At 45.3% G+C, this 19,241-nt stretch overlaps 1 protein-coding gene across 2 annotated transcripts; it reads right to left on the bottom strand.

Moving 5' to 3' along the window:
- Positions 1 to 759: 759 nt before the first annotated feature.
- Positions 760 to 17,570, bottom strand: LUC7L (LUC7 like). Of its 2 annotated transcripts, XM_026049009.1 has the most exons (10): positions 16,506 to 17,570; positions 12,120 to 12,218; positions 11,350 to 11,460; positions 10,567 to 10,710; positions 9,951 to 10,127; positions 9,146 to 9,234; positions 4,842 to 4,871; positions 3,787 to 3,951; positions 2,642 to 2,703; positions 767 to 1,319 (listed from the first exon to the last, which is right to left on the bottom strand). In XM_026049009.1, exons 2-9 carry the CDS (start codon positions 12,213 to 12,215, stop codon positions 2,676 to 2,678), a joined length of 840 nt encoding a protein of 279 aa, XP_025904794.1. In that variant the 5' UTR covers positions 12,216 to 12,218; positions 16,506 to 17,570; the 3' UTR covers positions 767 to 1,319; positions 2,642 to 2,675. The 2 variants fall into 2 exon arrangements, with proteins under 2 accessions (XP_025904793.1, XP_025904794.1); XM_026049008.1 differs by lacking the exon at positions 2,642 to 2,703 and having other exon boundaries at positions 760 to 1,319.
- Positions 17,571 to 19,241: the final 1,671 nt, after the last annotated feature.

Consider the following 19,241-nt stretch of genomic DNA (forward strand, 5'->3'; position numbering starts at 1 on the left):
GCCGCGCATGCGCCGGTGCGGCCCGGCCCGGCCCGGCGCGGGCGCGCCCCTCCCGCCCCCCCGGTACAAACGAGGCGGAGGCGCGAGGCGAGCCACAACACTGAGCTTTAATGCGAGCGCGGCGCGGCCTCCCGCCGCCGCCGCCGTTACAAAACGGGCAGTAAAAAGCAGCAAGAGCCGTAAAAACAAAGGAGGGGGCGGCGAGCGCGAAACATGCAGCTAGACTAACACGGAGCGGGCCCGGCGGCGGCTCGGGAGAGGTCGGTCCTCGGTGCGGCTGCAGCCGGGCGCCAAGGGGCCGGTTGGCGGCTGCGGCCGGTGCTGCGCGGCCGGGGCGGCACCGACACGCAGCAGCCAAGAGGCGCCGCGGGAGCCCGGGCTGCCCCAGGAGCCCTCGGAGGCACCGGCGCTTCCTCGGCGAGCCCGGAAACGSCAGCGAGGAGGCCGCTTTCTGACCACGGCACACAGGCAGATGAGTTGTTGCCTTTCTCTTGAAATCRCTTTGCATTTGAGCACAGGCTTGTTAAAGCAGGCGCCGCTCGTGCTAGGGACAGACCTGAGCGTAGCTCAGGCCTGCGGCCCAGCCCATTCCACCATCCCTACGCATAAAAACATCTTTCGAAATAGGGATACGGGACCAACTTTCCTCTGTCCTGACTTAGCTGGAATAGTGAAGCAATTCTCCAATGCTGTAGACATAAAATGAGGTTGCTAAGCACTTAAAAATCTGAACTCCTTTCAACATGTACAAACAGAAGAGGAAAAAAGAAAGAAAAGAATCAAGTTAGAAGCAGTGCTACCGCTGTTCTCAAACGCCAACTGTGCAAAGGGTCAGGGAGACGCTCTGGAAAGGGCATAAGTGTTACAAACATTACAGCAGGTTAGGTTTCCAACCACAGCATTAACTCTAACTGCCGCRATCACTGGGGCATGACAAACTGTGTGTGAACCACTGGCCTGTATTGAAAACGATCCATCAGATTTATTTATTCCTACTAAAACAAGATCCTGTTAAACAGTACGTAACTGCGTCTCTACAAACTCACAGCTATCTGCCAAACAATAAAAATCCAAAACTACAAAAGATGAGTTGTATTCAGTAAATATAAATGGGAAATTTAGGCTTTGTGTAGAATGTTTATCAGACTATTTACAGTGCAACACAGATCGTTTGAGTTCAGATCTCGCCAGCTTCTCTCTCTTCTGATCTCTTGGAACGAGACTTGCCATTTGTGCTCTCGTGCCGTCTCTCAGAGGAGCTCTTCTCTTTCCTCTCTCTGTCTCGGGACTTTTCTCTTGAAGATCGATCTCTAGAGGATCTGAAGTATAAATTACACCATCACTATAAGCTCCACAACTAAAAGAAGGTGCTAATATGCATAAAAGGGCAAAATCTTTCTTAACAGGGCTGTGACATAACCCAGGTTAAGAAAGTGTCCTTATGTGTTGTGGCATCAGGAGTATCACCTGGGATAGAAATGCTGCCCCCTCCACAAGCTCTATGTAACATATCTCGAGTTTYGCAGTGCTGAGAGCATTGCAAACTTTCTTACTCTCCTTTAGAATGATCCTTTCATAAATGACTCCAGAGACCCTTTCTGAGTGTTCCCTGGGGCCCCTTATTAGTTTATTGGGCCTTACTAAAATGCCTGCAATTCCTTCCTCGTCTATCTTTCAACTCCTGTTTGTGTCTCTTGGAGTGTTTTTAGGTTACATCCGAGCCAGTGGCTGTCTGCTCAAGAACTGCTTTCAATGCCAACAATGCTCTTTGGATTTCAATGCTTCCTCTGTCCCAGACTTTTGTTATTCTGCATCTTGACAAGAATGTTTGGCAGCATCTGCTGTTCARGGGCAGGATGATACAGTTTTACGTTCAGAATCCACAACAGAGGCAAATCATTTCACAAAGTATAGCTACAGATTTCTATCAGTGCTTTCATGAGTCGGCCCACATAGAATTAATCAGGGATCCCTATTAAGTCCAAAACCAGCTTATTGTCTAGGCACTTTCAAAAGGCACCGACCCTTTATCGTCACTTAATAGCTCTAACCCCTTCAGAACTAGGCAGAAGTCTTCGGAGACGCTGCACAGCCAGTGTATTTTATTCAAGAACTCAACACACAAGGGTTTGATTCTGCAATTACAAAAAGGGACCCGGCAGGTATCTTAAAGTCTCCAGCTTTCATTCCTCTTATTTTTCAATTTTTGAAATAGTGTATAAATGACTTACTTAAATTTTACAGCCCTCTGTTTCACATTAGCCATTTCATAATCTTCTTAGGTTAAAGGACAATTTAAAGCAATGAAAATATTTCTGATTTAGTTCTTTCCCAATTCCTATTATCCATAATTCTCCTACACTGAGGTCTATAGATCCCACAACAGTCACTCCATTTCTGTCTAGAAGCATCTCATCAGCTGGACTGTAAAGTGAAGTCTATTAATTCACTGAGTGAAAACAGAAGCTACACTGTTTCAGCATTTTCTGTTTTTCCTGTTTGTTCTCTTTTTTTTTTGTGATCTCTTTCTTTGTCTCTCCCCAATTCTCACTAATTTTGAGAAATATGTCAGCTAGCCAATCCTCTACAACCTCAGTGGGCTGATCTGAATGTGTTCAAGGTTTTCGAAGCATTCCCTTACCTGCTCTTTAGTAATAGTTATTACAGGGTCTTCCTCACTTCCTAATTGTCCAAACTTCTTTTCTTTATTTTTCATGTTCAAGACAGATTTAAAAAACGACTTTAGTATCTCAGCCATTGGAGAATCAACAGTATTTATACAACCCCCCTCAATTAACAGACTTTTGTGCAGACCATTATTCCCCTCCCGTTCACTGAGTATCTTTAAAATCTGTTCTCACTCCTTACTTAGGAGGGGCACAAGACAGCCCACCAACAACAGTAGGTCTGTTTTCGGCACTGTACTCAAGTGKTGTTGTCTAGTAAGGTGAGACAGTGCTAAGGCACTCCTTTAACTAAGGGAATTAATCAGAATACTAGACCTAACTTCAGCAAACACTTGATGATGCACTTGTTCAATGGCCTTAGGAGGGCCATAAGGAAGTACAGTGATTCCTTTCCAGTTTGCTAATGCTCATACATGCACTTGCTCCAACCTTCCTTCAACACAGGGGCAGTTTTGAGAAGAGACTTCAGGTCCTTCTTCAGACTAGAGCAACTTCTGCAACATGCCACCTCAGTGACAGCAGAAGGGCATCCCAGCTCCTCCTTTCAGCTTTTGCCCTCCTCCCCTAAATGGGTATCTCCAGAGAACTGTCTCTCGGACCAGTCTCCATCTTCCTGTAACAGGAGACTCCCTTCAGTTCGAAAATACACTCCCTTCCCCATGCCACTGCTKGGAGAAATGAGCTGGGAAGCAGAAGGCAACCATAGGAATATAACATTAACCACCCTCCCAGCTATTTAGCTTTTGCAGACCTGTGGAGGTCGAGCTAGCACAAGCACAGCCTTCGTGCTGCTGCATATGCAAGAAAACAAACCAGTGGCTTCTCAAGGTTTATCACAGCAATTCAGGGAACAGCATCTCCTCCTCCTGGGCTCTCGAGCTGGGACCCCACTGTCCTGTTACTGCCCTCCTGCTCTGCTATGAGGCTGTCTATGGACAGCCACTGGGAAAACTGCTTTGGCTTAGGAATTGGCACAGGATGTACAGCTCTTAGCTTCAGAAACTGCCCCTATTCCTGCTCACACTAGGCGATTGGAAGAGGCTCACAGAGATGTCAAGGCCTCCCCTTTTCAGAAACACTGTGCGAAAAACAGGCATACTTGTGTTTTGAGCTCCTGTCTCTGGAACCCCGTCGGTGGCCTCTGCTATGRCTGCGGGAACGGCTCCGGTGGCGCCTGTGCCGCTCTCGGGACCTGGAGCGAGACTTCCGCCTCTCCCGGGAAGCCGATCTCGAGCGTCGCCGCCTCCTCTCCCGGGATCGTGATCTAGAGAGGACACAGACTGTCTCAGACACAGGAACAGGGCAGTAGGTGAGATGCACACACTGGAGAGCACCTCAGACATCCCAGAGTTACATGTACCCAGGAAGGCTGGCACAGCAGGCACATCACCCCCAGGGCAGACACATAGGATGCCATCCTACCAGCAAAATGCCAGCAGGGAAATTCAAGCTGTGAGAAGCTCTCTAAAAAGCTCTCACCATTAATGTTAAGGACAAGCCAATGTGTAGAACACAACTACTACTGTGTTTTGCTCAAAGTGAGGCTGTCTAAGACAACAAGCTAAAAAGAAATCACAAAACTGCTGTAACTTGCATRGCAATATGCAAAAAAAAGAGTCTCCCTGACAAGTACTGCATTTTAGAAGCTCATTTGTTTCAATCTGCTCTAAGAAGAAAATGGAGGATTCCAGTGTACTTGGAAGACAGGAGAGAGAAATGCTTCCAAGTATGTTTTCACATAGAGAATATCGATATTACCAATAAGCCCTTCACAGAGATGTGCAATTGAAATTTTAAATCTCTGTATTCTTATATTTGAGACATTCTATATGCAATAAATGTATCTCAGGCATGAAATCTGTTAAAGGATATGAGAGACACTTATTGGAAAAGACACCAGGGACATTCTCTTACACATTCTGGGGCACGCAACACCCCCGTCCCTGTCCTCACTGGGCTGCCCGACCTTGGCTCTTTTTTGCTCTGCTGGTGACATTAAAAGGAGCACAGCACCATGCAAGGCCTGCGGGGTAGCTCCCATGTCTTTCAGAACAACAAAAAGTAGGATACCGAATGAACCACATTGAGAAGCCTCTGTAACTAGACAGAAACACAAGGAAACATTTGGGAGAACTGCAGGAGAACTGCACTCACCTTCGACGATCTCTATTTCTTGATCCAGACCTAAAAAGGAATGTTTGAGTGAGAGGAGGTTTAATAAAGCTGGCAATTTYTTTTTTCTCTCATTAAAATAATCTATCCACCCTAGCAGCTTCTCACAGAAATGCCATAATACCCAAAGTAACTTGTCAGATAAAAACTTAAGAGCATCAACTTGATTTCTTTTTTAATCAAAAGGAAAGAATCTTGCAGAAAAAGCATCGGTCTCTACAGTGCATGTTAGAAGAACAATTTCTCAATCCTATGCAGCTTCCCATCAGAAGAGATCTGTAGACTGATGCAGTCTCCAGTACCACAACTCCCCTACGTACCTTTCCAATCTCAAGTTTTACTCTGCAGGTTCACTATGCATTTTTTACCCTCTGCAGTTGAAGATCAACTCCCAACACTTTCGAGGGACAGTGTCACACKATAGTCAAAGATAAGCTGGACAGCTGTGGGTTTCTGATTCTGGTTCCTTTGAATTAGTTACATGAAATAAAAAAGGTTTAAGAAAAATAGAGTATTTTCTCACTTTTCTCACGTTTAACAGGCATTAAAAATAAGTTTGCACTATTTTTTCCACTTTGGGAATGATAAATTAGGAAAAGCAGGAAGAAYACAGAAACAAAGGAGAGCTGTTACTAAGAGGTGCGCTGAAATCTTTCCTCTCCGACTCAGAAAGCAGCTTTAGAAGTGGGTATCATAATTTACTAAAGCCCCACCACACTCACTCTAGTTTGCACTGCTTTAGAGCTCATGYAGGGCACTTGTACTTCACCTCTCAGAAGCATTAGCTTCTGTGAAGAGTTTGTAAATAAAAGTCACAATTCTTTCAACTTCTGAAGCAACATTAAGGGTCTACTTAAAATACCTCTGCATCTGGAAGATGCACCTTTTCTTTTTCCTCTAGAGGCACTGCAAAGCCAGGATATATTTAGCAAAAACACAACTATAAAATATTACACACAATCTGAACGGACTCTAATTTAATTGAAAAGTGGCCAGTCTCTGTTCAGTGAGTTAGAGATCACTGCTCTTAACTTTGATCTCCTCACTGCAGACTTACTCACAGAGGATGCCTCAGTTACAAAATGCAGTTACAAAATGCTCTGTGGCTGTCACTGGAGATGCAGCTGAGCAATGCAAAGACAAAATGAAATAACAATAAAAAAAAACAACAGAAAAGTGTCTATTTTGATCATATCCTTTTAAAACCATACCTGGATAAGACAAGAATAAGAGAATCAACGTGCTCTGACATTCCTGCACGAGGAAATCAGGTTGTTCAGTCATTACAGCAAGAAAAACAAACATCTATAAAAGAATTCAGTTTATAGGATTGTAAATAAGACAGAGCTGAACTCGGAGTCAAGCAAATGAACCATACACTTGAAATCAGGTAAAYGAACCACAGGCTGAGACAACGTGGCCAGCCCAGGTGAAGGCAGAGCTSATATGGCAGGAGAGCAAGGCAGTAGCCACAGACCCTTCCATGTAACACAACCTGCCCAGCTGGACCTCCCCTAGACAGCTTGCAGGCAGCTGAATCTGTGCTGGTGCCTGCAGCTATTCTAAGTACTCAATGTTCTTTTATTCCTGATCACTTTATTCTGAACCACTGGGGCACACATCCACACAAAACAATTTAACATTCCCTGAACAGGCTGGCCGGCCTTCCGTGACCCTGAACTGTGCAGGATGCTCTATAAACTCCTGCTAGTCACTCAGTAGCGTAGACACCCAAAGACAGAGAGTAACCAAGAGAACAGCACTTTCCTTAGCAGCCCACATCAGTATATAGCAGGATGGGACTGCTGCCCAGCAATCTCAAAGACTGCATATTTTTTCTYGTGTCCCTGCACCACAGAGGCTTCCAACACAGGCTTAGGTTGACTTTCATAACCAGTGCTCTCATCTAGCTTACCACAAAGGAAATCCATCTGGCAGCTCCACCTCGTCTTGTTTGCTGCTGTACTCAAGAGGTAACCACACAAATTTGGACCTCCAAGCACGTCACTGCTTCACAGTGCAKTGCAGAGCTCAGTCTGAAAGGTCACTGGGTATCCAGAAGACCCCAGCAACACCAAATAATGCAGGACAGAGGACTCARTTTACCCCTGTGGGTGACAATCCAGTTCATAATCGATTCATATTTGAAAGTTGCATCTTATTTGACATATTAATGAAGTTTCTCGAGCTAGAGAGTTTCATAAGTAAATCTACAGGTTTCCTTCCTGCCACAGAGCTTACAGAACCACCAAAGCCTTTGAGCAATACTCTTTCCCTTACAAGAATAACACAGTGAAGACTCTGCATATGAAAATATCACAAAACAGGTATAAAGGAAACAACAGGTTTTCTGTGCTGGCCTTTTGCAGAATGATCAAGAATCCTCACTTCAGAATAATCCAATACAACACTTAAAACTTTTCATATTTAAAGCACTGGCTTTAAGTCGATGCCAAAACCAGGCACAGTATGCAGAAAACCAGGTATCTGATTCTGCTACTCACTTAGTAGCATTTCCAGAAGTCAGCACCATCTTAGAGCACACTGCAGTTGTATATCTCATATACAACTACAGGTTTTTGTACATATACATACAGGTTTAACTTTCAGTAATACTAAGAGTCAGAAAGTGCTCTCCACAGACCTTTTTTCCAGATTCAAAAATACATGATTTTGAGTAGCAACACTTGGGTGGGACTAGGGAATCCTGTGACACCRAGAGCAGCATTCCTACTCTGCCACTTCCTCTGCCTACCCTTAGCAAATAAGTGCCTGCTTCACCTCAGGCTGGTGTTTAAATGAGCTGTTTACGCTCATGTTCGTGTTCACCTAAGCAAGGATGACAAAGGTTTTTCCAGTTCAGCCAGTAAGAGGCAGAAGAGCTTGTCACCTGAATACCAGCACTGCTGCCACTCCCACAATTTAAGTATTATACAAGTATGAATGAAGCGTGATACATATGGCTACAGTGGCCAAAAACAGCCAATCATTAAGACACCATAAAGATGTCCTGGAAAGAGTTTCCAAAAGTTGTTCCAACAGGAGCTCACTGTTAACACAGAGAAGTTTCTGCATAAGAATCACAATCTGGGTTTTCTGCTCACACAGTCTAGCTCCRTTTTGCTATCAGCTCTGACAAGGGAATTCCACAGGTGGAGACTCCACAACCTCTCTGGGCATCCTGTTCCAGTGTTCAGTCATCCTCACAAGAAAAACGTSGTGGTGGGGGGGGTGGTTCCTATGTTCAGATGGACTTTTAGTGTTTCAGAGTTTTGTTTTGTTTTTTTTTTTCCCTGCTCATGCTGTTGCAGAGCTCCCCAAAAAGAGTCTGGCTCAGTCTTCTTAAATAACTTCCCTTCAGACATGTATCCACATTGATAAGATCCTTCAGTCTCCTTTTATCCAAGCAAAACAAATCCAGTCTTTTCAGTTTTTTTCTCAAGAGAGACCTTGCTAAGAMCTCTATACACAGCACTCCAGGTCTGGCCTCACCAGGCCCAAGCAGAAGGGAAGGATCATCTCCCTCAACCTGCTGGCAATGCTCTGCCTAAYRCATCCCAGGATGTCCTTTGCCTTCTTGGCCACAAAGGCACGTTGCTGCTCACGTCAGCTTGCTGCCCACAGGATGCCCAGGTTCTTCTCTGCAGAACTGCCATCCAGCAGGTCAGTCCCAGCCTGTACTGGGGTATGGGGTTATTCCTCTCCGGGTSCAGGACTCTCCACCTCATGAGATYGATTCCTCTTGCCTGTGTCTTCAGATTGTTAAGATCCCTTGATAGATATCCAGCCCRTTATTCCATTATAGAATGGAACAGAATACCATCAGGATGTTTAAGCATTATTTGCCCTTTGAGAATCCATGCYGACTACTCCCATCACCTTCTTGTCTTTCATGGGCCTGGAAATGATATCTAGGATTACCTGCTCCAACCTTCAGAGGGATCAAGTCGAGGCTCAGTGGCCTGTAGCTCCCCGTGTCCTCATTCTGACCCTCTTTGAAGACCAGGATGATATGTGTTCTCTTCCAGGCCTGAGGAACCTCCATGACTTACATCTTTCAGATATGCAATGGAGGCTAATACCACACGCTCTCATTCTAGAGTAGAAGTTTCGTGCATTTGTTCCATTCTTTATTACATGCTAAYGTGCTCAAACAACCTCCAGAACATGCACAAAAGTTGATCCAACCTCATACACTGGGGGAGCTGCTGCTTTCCCTTGGCATTCAGAGACAAGAAACTGGGCTATTTTGAAACTGACTTCACAAACTATCAGCTTTCACTTACCGCCTGCCCATTCTCTCCTCTCGTTCTCTCTCTTCCCTCCGTCTCAAACGATCCTGGTTTCTTTTCTCTTGCTTTTCTGCCACTGTTTTCTAGGAAAAAGTTAATACCATGTTTCAGCCAGAGAATAACATGTCAGAGGAATTTGCACAGAGACTGTTCAGGTACTCAGACAAAGAACTGTTTCACTGCATTTTATTTGCTAGTCAAAATCTCTGCCAAGGTTCTCATTTTGCTCAAAACTTCACTAAAACACGTTGGTGCAGGAAATASCATTCCCAGTTCTGCTTTTGAGTGTCTGTGCTCTATGAGACTAGCATGTCAGCTTTGAGATAAGGGACTGTCAAGCAAGGCTGGTATCACAGGTTCATTACAAAATGATGCAGAAGATTTCCCCTCAACATTTTCTCTATCCAAGACCCTCTTCACTGACAGTCCTAGGAATCTCTCCACTTAAAGCATTTCTCAAAGGGCTTTTTTTGTAGTCAAAAAAAAATCCCAACAGTGACAAATTTCAATCCAAGCCCATGAGAAAAAGCACCTGTAAATCACATGTAATTAAAGGGAAAGTTGCAGCATTGGTATGGTTTGACCTATTCTAACAATATAATTTCAATTACATAGAAATTACAGAACTGAACCCAAAATGAGGTTAGCCAAACTTCCATTCGGAGCTGCAGGGATTYGGAAATCAAGAGCAAAAAATTGTTGGTCTTATATAACCCGTTTGCAAAGAATTCTGTATGAACTTAAAAGTGCTGAATGTTTTCAGGACCACAAGGAGAATGTTTAAAACCAACAGGATTACCCTCAGCTGATCCAGTTTCTCACGAATCTGAATGAAGCCCAAGTGTAATTTTCCTCCGAAGTGGTCAGCAAGACGCCTGTCGTTGTCATGGAGACCAAGATAGGCAGAACAGACCTCACACACACGCAGCTTCTGCTGCTGGAAACTGGAGGCAGGCATCGAGTTTCGGTATTCTTCCTTAAAGAGACAAAAAACAGCCAATTGTCAGGAACAGCCCCTTACATTGCCACAACCCTCCAGAAACACCTACAAGGTTGTCCTGCTGCTTTCAGAGATGAAAAAAGCATCCTCGACCTAAAGGGGATGCCAAGCAAAACACTTCAGGAGCGCAGCCAGCCTGACAACCTAACCCTGGGTGTGACTAGTAATCAGGTATTTCAGAGGACAAAACCCCTTCACAGGCAGTACTCCTTCACAGGCAGTACTACTTAAAAGAGCTTTCTAAAAGCTTTTCTTGGTCTATCACATTTCATGGCCAACTGCTTGCCAGTACAATGATGAAACTGAAAAAAGGAGGCATCGGTGAAAGAAAAGCAGTAGGAACTGCCCAGCTGTTTGTCACCCATTAGTCTAGCTCAGCCAGCTATTACAATTCATGGGAGGATCAAAGCCATACCTCTGCCTCTTTCTTCTTGGCTCGGACCTTCTCCACTTCCATCAGGATCTTCTGAGACTCATCAACATTTCCTTCAGCTCCCAGCTGTTCAGCTTTAGCTAGGAGCTTTCCAATGTCTTCATTCAGCTCATGTACCTTCTCTGCCTAAAGAGAACAGTTRGTTTTAAACAACACAAAAAACTCCCAAAAGCTGCAGGACAACAACAACAACAAAAGCTGTTTAAAACAAGCTGGGTTGGAGGCTTAACTAGGAATCTTCAGCAGTCAAGGGAGTCCAAGAAAGAGAGACTTGACGGACCAAGTACAGATAAGGCAGTTGGAGATATGAAGCAAGGGAAAGAACGGGACATGGACAGGATGTCATTAGCTCTACTGCAGAGACTGTGGCACATTCCTGGCTTGAAGAACAATTAGCTTAATGAGGGAAGCTGCTCTGTAAGCTTGAGATGAGGAAGCTCTATGTGCACACACCAAGGAAAAGAGTCATGAGGTGGATTTACTAACATAAGCTACTATATTAACCCCAACCCCAATTACATTTTCCTAYAGAAAAAAATACTACACACATCATAGCCTTGCTGAAGCAACCTATTTTAGAGTTCATACCTTACTACAGTATTTTTTTTTTTTTAAATCATAAAGATGGCTAAGTAGCATTACAGGACTATGGCTGGAATTCACAGTCTCCCTGGGGCCTACCTTTCCAACATCAACAGCTTTAGATCTGTTTAACAATGCTCTTGCTCAGGCTTTCAGGACAAGTATGTAACGAGAGACCAATACCTTTGCAGACACTTCAGCACTAATCTCTTCCTGCGTCTCAGCCAGTCGTTTCTTAGCCAGTTCTGTCCTCCTATCACACTCTGCAATGAAGGATTCCAGGTGATCCATAGCCTGTATTTTCAAACAAAGAATAGTGATTAAAGGTGTTCCCAGAGCCAGCATCCAGCTTTGACATCTCACTGATGCACAAAGATCTCTGTACAACGCACGAAGAACCTCAGGAAGGGATATTTTAACAGTATACTTGTTAACTTGTTAACACTTTGTAAAAAAAGTAAAATTTGTTTGTCATCTGCTCAGAACCTGCTGTASGGTGATGACACCAAGACTACTTAGCACCAAAATGCCACTGCATGAACCACAGATGCAAAGACAGAAGCACTAGAATAATATAAAAATAGAAGAGAGAATTGCTCTTTCACTTTCGTTGATCCACCATAGAAAGATGAATCTGGTAAAAGTGAAACAACTGAGTGGGAAACTTAACACTCTGGGACAGGTCACCAAATTACAGAGACCTGTTACAGCAAAAGGGTTTGGGATGCAAGGAATGCTGGAGGATCCTCAGAGCTACCTGGACTAATGGGGTTGCAAGGGCCATAATTACTTTTACACTTTAAAAGTCAGCATCAGCTGAGATTTGAGAAAGGGCCACACATTCTTGTCAGATAATGCATCAACTGATGAACTGAAAAGCTCGTTGAGTTCTACTGCTCAGTCAAATAACCTAAGAGGTAGCTTCCACAAGAGTAAAATTTCTCAAAACTTACATCCAGCTCAAAAAACAGGTCTCTCTCTTTACTTGCAATCTCATAATCTGCTCGCAATGCCAAGTCATGAATCTTTGTACATTCTCCCAGGTCCATACGCTGTTGAAAAGAGAAAGAGAAAGCAATGTTAGCAGTCTCTCAGTACACAACCAGCACTGATACTTCACTTCTATCACTTCAAAATAGAGGTTCCTTAGGAAGAAGAGYTTCCTTTTAACCAGCAGTCAGAAGGACCACATGTTCACTAGAAGCACTTCCTACGTGTTTCTGGAGCAACATTAAAACACCCCAACTATTTTAAGTCCAGTACCACTTCTACTCTAGCTCACAACATGGCTTCACAAYGAGCTGGGAAGACACAGCAGCAGGCACCAATATCCTTCAGTGGGCACCAACACCAAACACCTCATATAATGGAGCTACAGCACCAGCAAAACATACAGCTTTGTACCTGCAACTTAAAGCTCACAAAGAAAAGCACATCTGTGTCAAAAGTTGCCCGAGTAAAATAGTGAAAAATGCCAGATAAATCACAAAATACAGAGGGAAAGATTCCCACTAGGAGGAAAGGTCTTAAGGAAATGACTATAGCCACAAGAAATGCACAACTTTATGCACAACAACAGACCCACACGGTCAGACTCCACTATCAGCCCCTTCCCATATTCAGCTGCAGCCCAGCAGAATGAATTGCTACACATAAACTACATAAACCCATGAGTTTCTCCTTTAAATTGAAGAGACTTGTGGAGAAAGTCCTTTGCCATATAGCTCTGACCTGCATTCTGCCCTTCACTCCCATTGCAGTGAACAGTATTTAAATTTGTTGATCTCCTCACATAGTAGTTAACAGCCAGAAGAAATGAATTTAATTATGCTCTTAAATTATGGAAATTGTATTTCTGCATTATCAATATTTAACAGAGAGCGCCTCTCATTTCTCTAACAGCAAAACCTAACATTTTGAAAGCCAAAAATAACCCAAGGTCTAAACACGAGCCACAGCAAGCTGGAAGAATGACAATGCACATGGCACAACATGAAGTCACATCCCAGCCAGTCATCCTCTTCTCTCCCAGCCACCTCCTCAAAGAGCCCAAAACTGAACACAGCACCACTGATAACAAGATACTAAGGAGAGGGCTACAGTGGAAGCTGAACAGAACTAAATTAGGATCAGGATGCCTGCAAAACACCCCAGGCTAGAACTGGGGGTGCCAGGCACCCTCACATAAAGCAGTATGCTCAGACAGCAGCAATGGAAGCGGAGAGCAGGAAATAAAGCCACTAAAACAAGCTCCACCAAGTAATGCTTGTATTTTAAGTAGTTACCTCTGTTATTAGCTTTTCTTTTTCAAACAAAATAATTCAAGACTTGTCACTATGTATTGTTCCTCATTTTGCTCGATTTACCAAAAGCTAAATTGCCAACTCACCAGATCTTTTTCCGCAAGAGAACACTTCTCAAGAGCAAATAGCCCTGCAAAATCTGCCCTAATAAAAATGGAAAGCATGAGTTCCCATGAAACAATTCTTTCAATTTTCAGCTCACCAATACCTTCCAGTAGCAGATGCATTCAAGGAATTATTGTAATTTCCCAGCAACATTCTACCTACACATCTTTTAGAYTCATGTCTGCTCATTAGTGGAGCTAACAAATTTGAGTAGATAGAATCTAGACAGAATCTAGATTCAATAGATTTGAATCTAGCTAACAAGTCCCCAGGTAACAGCACATGGATGTACTGAACACTACCTCACATTCTTCCAGAATTTTCTGCTTTTCCCATGCAGACAACAGGAGAATCACTGTAGCTTTTTTAGCAACAAGTTTAGACAGACAAAAAGAAATTTAAACAGAGTATCTTCACCTGGAAATAYTGATTTTGCAACCTCACCACTAGAGTTCAGGAACAATCACAGCAAACAGCCCAAGTCTGCATAACTGACCAGACATCAAGGAGATTGTTCCTCCCACAGCAAAACAGTTTTCCACTATAGTCTAAATTAATTAAAAACTCTGCTTCTTTAACAGAGCCTGAAAACATGCAGAGCAGACACCTTCTTGCTCCTTTAATTCAGAGTTCTGCCACAATGTTTTGAAATATTTCTGAGGCCAAAAAGAAACAAACAAACAAAAAATCATAAGATCAAGCCAAATTACAATTCTAGCCCTTGTGACCAGAGAAGCCTCCTGCAGCTCTCAAGAATACCCCAGAACTTCACTTAAAATCTGGAATCCTCCTCATAACTCCTCATCTGAAGGTCAGTGAATGGGATTTTATCACACTTCACAGAACACAGCTACTCTCAGGATCCAGCTTCCTGCTCTTCCCCATTCAGCTTCCCACTACTCAGCAGTCCCTTCATACACGAGAGATGCAGCAGGAACAGGACCTACAGAGGAAGGATGAATCATGACAATTACCAGAAGGCTTGGAGTATCTCTTGGAAGTTTCCACAGATCCGAGGTCATGAGTTCTCCAATACACATTCAGAGGTGGATGGTACRCCATCCAGTTGAGGCTGCTTCACTCATCTCTCAGTCTCTCTCAGAGACTAAGTTGCTAGTAAAACTGTTTGAGTTCATAGAGAAAATCCACATATTCTAATTAAGTTTCATTCTGCGCTGGTACCACCGATAGACGAAATGCTGATTCTGTTCCAGAAATTACATTTTTCAACACAGATCTGTGGTACCAGCACAATTCCCTTTCTCCAAAAACAGCCCAATAGCAGCACRGAGTTTCACAGACACTTCAAGGGCACATGATCATTTAAGAGAACCAAATGCTCCCTTACACAGGAGGGGTCTTTTCCCCTGTTCCTGYGGGAGATTTCTGAGCAAAAACCACACTCAGAATGAAGACACAACTCACTGAAGATGAGTGACAACAGAAGCAAGACAAACAGCTTTCTCAGTGGGCCTCTACCTGACCCAGAAGACTCCAAATTCATCTGAACACCCTACATTTTCTCTGTGCTTTGACACTAGAGCCAGTGGTCCCCCTTGCCACTCAATATAACTCCTTCAGCTTCACCTTCTTTCTGGAAATGTGCAGAACTCCAAGGTGGCAGTCTGCACTTTCAAATGAAATTTGGGCCCTGACCTACATGATAACCTGCAAGGAGGAAGGCAGAGAGGACTTCAGCAGCTTTACCATTCTGAAATGTAAGTGAGGTGACATGGAAGCTAATGTAGGAACTGCTGGAAAACACATCTGAGCTCCAAATTTCTGCCCTAGGCCCATTATGACRGTTTAAAAACATACATATTGGTATTCAACTCTACCAATCTTRTTCTGGAATAATAGCCATTGAGAAGCTGAAGTTTGAGTGCCCAGAGCCAAGGCTGGTATTGCTAAAGCTTCTTCTATTCCTGCTGCCACACAGTCTTGCTGTAGCAGTGATACAACCTAAAAAAAAACTCCAGCCCTTCCCTTCGCTGGTAGCCCATTATGTCAAATTCAGCTCTTGAAACAACAAAAGGAAGGGTTATAACTATGGCAYCTTTAAACAATTTGGTTAAATGTAAATGTAAATAGTGTGTAAAATACCACAGTATTTAGTGTCAAACAGGCTAAAGTGAAGCTAGACTCATTTCAAGCACCCACATTCATCTCTATCCTGCAATTATGCAACACCACAGCAACAAAGTGCTGCCTTTTACTTTGAAAGTCACACTGGACTTCTCATCTGGGGCGCCTAAATACAATACTTAATCCACAGGATCATTTTTTAAGTCCTTGTCACCTTTTGCTTGCATTTAGGCATTAAACTTCTGAAAACAAGCTCCCAATTTCCCCAGAGGGCAGCAGCTAAGGAAGCAGGGAGATGCAACTGTGTTTAATCAGTCCAAGTGACAAGCTGCTCAGCCCAGCTAATTCTAAAGACGGGCACTGCGCTGTAACCTGCCATGAGCGCGTGGACACTCCCTGCAGCTGAGCAGAAACGATGAAAAAGCTGCTGCTGAGGCAGTTCCATGAAGAGAACATCACATGCTCTAAAAGGAGACTGAAAAGCTGTGAGGGTTAAGGATAATTTTGGTCAGTGAGAAAAGCCTTGCTAACCCCAAGATGTAATTGTGCTCAGGGGAACAGAGAGCCGAAAGAGGCATGATCCTGTGATCTCCATGAGACAAGTTGCAACTCAAATTGCCTCAAATCAATGAAAAAAGAAATTGTCTTGCAACTTTGCAGAAGATTGAGAGAAAAGAATATTTCAAGATAACTCCGGGAACTGCCAGCTACATTGGTTTTATACACAGGTCAGAAGTTGAGATTAAAATTATCCTATGATAGCTACCTATGATGCATGGCTTAGCACTGAACTGTTTTACCAGCTTCTGTCATGCAGTAACTCCTTATTACAAAGCATATACTTACTGTTCCTGCCAGGATATCATGAGGACAGCAATCCAGAAGGTGGCTCTTGCAAACCCGATCATCTGTGAACTTCACCCTTTGCCTGGTTTCATCTCCTGAAATTCAGTTGTGGTTTAAAACAAGGACACATTAGAATACTGGTAAGAGTACCAAGATGGTGGTATGATCATTTCGCCTCAAATGCAGATTAAAATACTTGGTGTTCCTGCTCCCCAAGATAACTCAAAAAACCTTAGAGGGCAACAGGATATTCTGGAACACTTATAATTGGCAACAAATACTATTTTAGCATTTATTCATCCAGTACACCATGTTAAACACAGTGTTGGCGAGCCAAATAGCGTCCACAGCCTGTCACCCATATAAAGAGGCAGCACAGCCAGAAGAGAGAAAAGGAGACARTCTGGCTCACAGCCCAAACTTTTATTTTCTTCCCCTTTTTTTTTTYYTTTTTTTTTAAGGGACGGGGGCAAGAGATATTGAAACCCTTGGTAGCAGAGGGCCATGAATCACAAAACAGGGCTGTGCTTGACATTTTACAGGCAACTGCTATTTGCCAATCTGATAATTAAGACATCATTCCATTTGGTTTGGAAACCAAATATGCAGTGTGCTTTCCAAGGCCGTGCAGAGATGGATCTTGGCCTGGAACACGAAATGTGCTTCCCACCCGATTCCCACCCTCCGAAGACAATTTACACTCAGGAGCCACTTAAACAAGACAATATCAGAAAAGCAAAATAAAAAAAAATAAAGAAACAAAGTTAGTCAATACACACTGCGAGCTCCAACATATACTATACCCATCTGCATTCTTCAAGACCTCAGCTGCAGAATTTTATGCCCACTGTTGAAAAGTTTTAAAGGAAAAGTTTTCTTGCCCACACCTGCAGTAAGGAAGTCAGGGGAACGATACATAAAAGTAAAGGCAAACTGGTAATGGTATGTGACAATTTTAAAGCTAATCTGTGTATATGACACAGGTATGTGTAATACTAACGTATGAATATAGCTTAGGATTTGCAAGCATCCAGGAATAATGTTGTGTCTACTGAAAATGTTCTTTTTTTTTTTTTYCTCTCTCTCTCAGCTACACTTTTAAAATTACTTGTGAAAAAAAAAGCAAACACTTTTTTTTTTTTTTTGTTATAACAGCTTTAAAAATTGGTTGTGACTCACGGCTCGATGAACATGAGGCTTTTCTGCAACTCCCTTGCAGATTGATGTAGGCAGGCAAAGATACACTGAACCTTTATAAATAAAATAGAGGGGCCACAATTGTTCAGTTTGTATGAAATAAAAATATGGGAAGCAATTCAAAAGCAACTCAATACACAAAGAAAGAAAAGCACTTATTCACTTACGAAACAAAGTGCAAGGTACCTGAGCAGCCCTGCTACAAGGGGCCAGGGAGGGGGATTTAAGTATTCGGCAAGCCGCAGCAAGGAGATACAAACCGTGGCAGGAAAAAAAACCACTCGGTACAGGCCGTAACCTCTGTGCGCCTGGACGCGGGGGAGCAGGGCAGGCTCCCCGAGGCCACCTACCTCCGTGCTCGCTGCACGGTGCTCGGCCCCGCGCGAAAGCTCCGTGCGGCCGGCGGGGCCCGGGCCGGGCTCCCCCGCGGGGCCGCGCCGCCGGGCGGGCCTAGCGCTACCCTACCCGCCTGCCGGGCCGCTCCGCCGGGCGCCGCAACCGGGAGCGCGGCGACGGCGGCAGCGGCGCGGGGTCACGGAAATACCCGAGCGCTTCCGAAAGCGGCGTCACCCCGGCGGGAGCGTAGAAGCCTCTCTACGGAAACGACCGATGTTTTCCGAAGACAGGTAGCGATCACGAGCGGAGGCCGAGGCGCGGGGGAGGGGGAAGCAACGGAAGGAGCCGATGTTTGCCGAAGGGAGCGGCTGAAGGGCGTTGGGCTTGGCGGAGACAGCCGATGTTTCCCGAAGGCAGAGTCGCCCGAGAGCAAAGGGGACAGAGGGGACGGAGCGTGTCGGAAAGAGCCGAAAAGAGCCGACGTTAACCGAGCGCGGCGTCGCCCGAGTTTCCCGGATGTAGTTGGAGGAGCGGCGGCGGCGGCGGGCGCAGCGGGGGGAGGCGGCGGCGGAGTCGGCGCTCCCGGAGGCTCTCAGCGCGCGCGGGGCCGAGTCGCCGGCGTCTCCCCTTCGGCCGCGTGCGGAGGCGATGGGCCCGTGAGCGCTGCTCCCAGCCGAGCTGCCCGAGCCGCCCCCTCCCTCCCTGCCCCCCTCCCTGCCCCCGGTCGGCGGCGAGGCGGAGCGCTGCCTCCCCCGCCTCCCCCCTCGGCGCCTGTGGCCCGGCCGCGGCCGTCCCCTCCGGCTCCCCTCACACTCACGCACACAGGCCGGGCATTGATGGTAATGTATGCGAGGAAACAGCAGAGACTCAGTGATGGGTAAATCCCTTCCTCCTCCTCGGGCCCGTGCCCCGCGGGGTCTCCCCCCTCTCCTCCGCCATGTTTGGGCCCCCTTCCCGGCGGCCGGTAACGGGTGCTCGCTAACGTCTCGCTCTCTCTTTCTCTCGCTCTCTCCTCAGCTGTCACGACCGCAGGGGGGACTCGCAGCCCTACCAGGTACCCAGAGCGCCGGCCGCCGGGCCCGGGAGGAGGAGCAGGGGAAGGGAAGGCGGGGAGGGGGGGGGCGGCTACTCCAGCGGAGGCCTCGGCCGCCGCCGCAGGCCGCGCTGCGGGAGCCTCGCCGGCCCCGCCGCCCGGCGCCTCCC

The sequence above is a fragment of the Nothoprocta perdicaria genome, unplaced genomic scaffold (genome assembly GCF_003342845.1).
Source record: "Nothoprocta perdicaria isolate Ctin4 unplaced genomic scaffold, notPer1 scaffold_59, whole genome shotgun sequence".
NCBI lineage: Eukaryota > Metazoa > Chordata > Aves > Tinamiformes > Tinamidae > Nothoprocta > Nothoprocta perdicaria.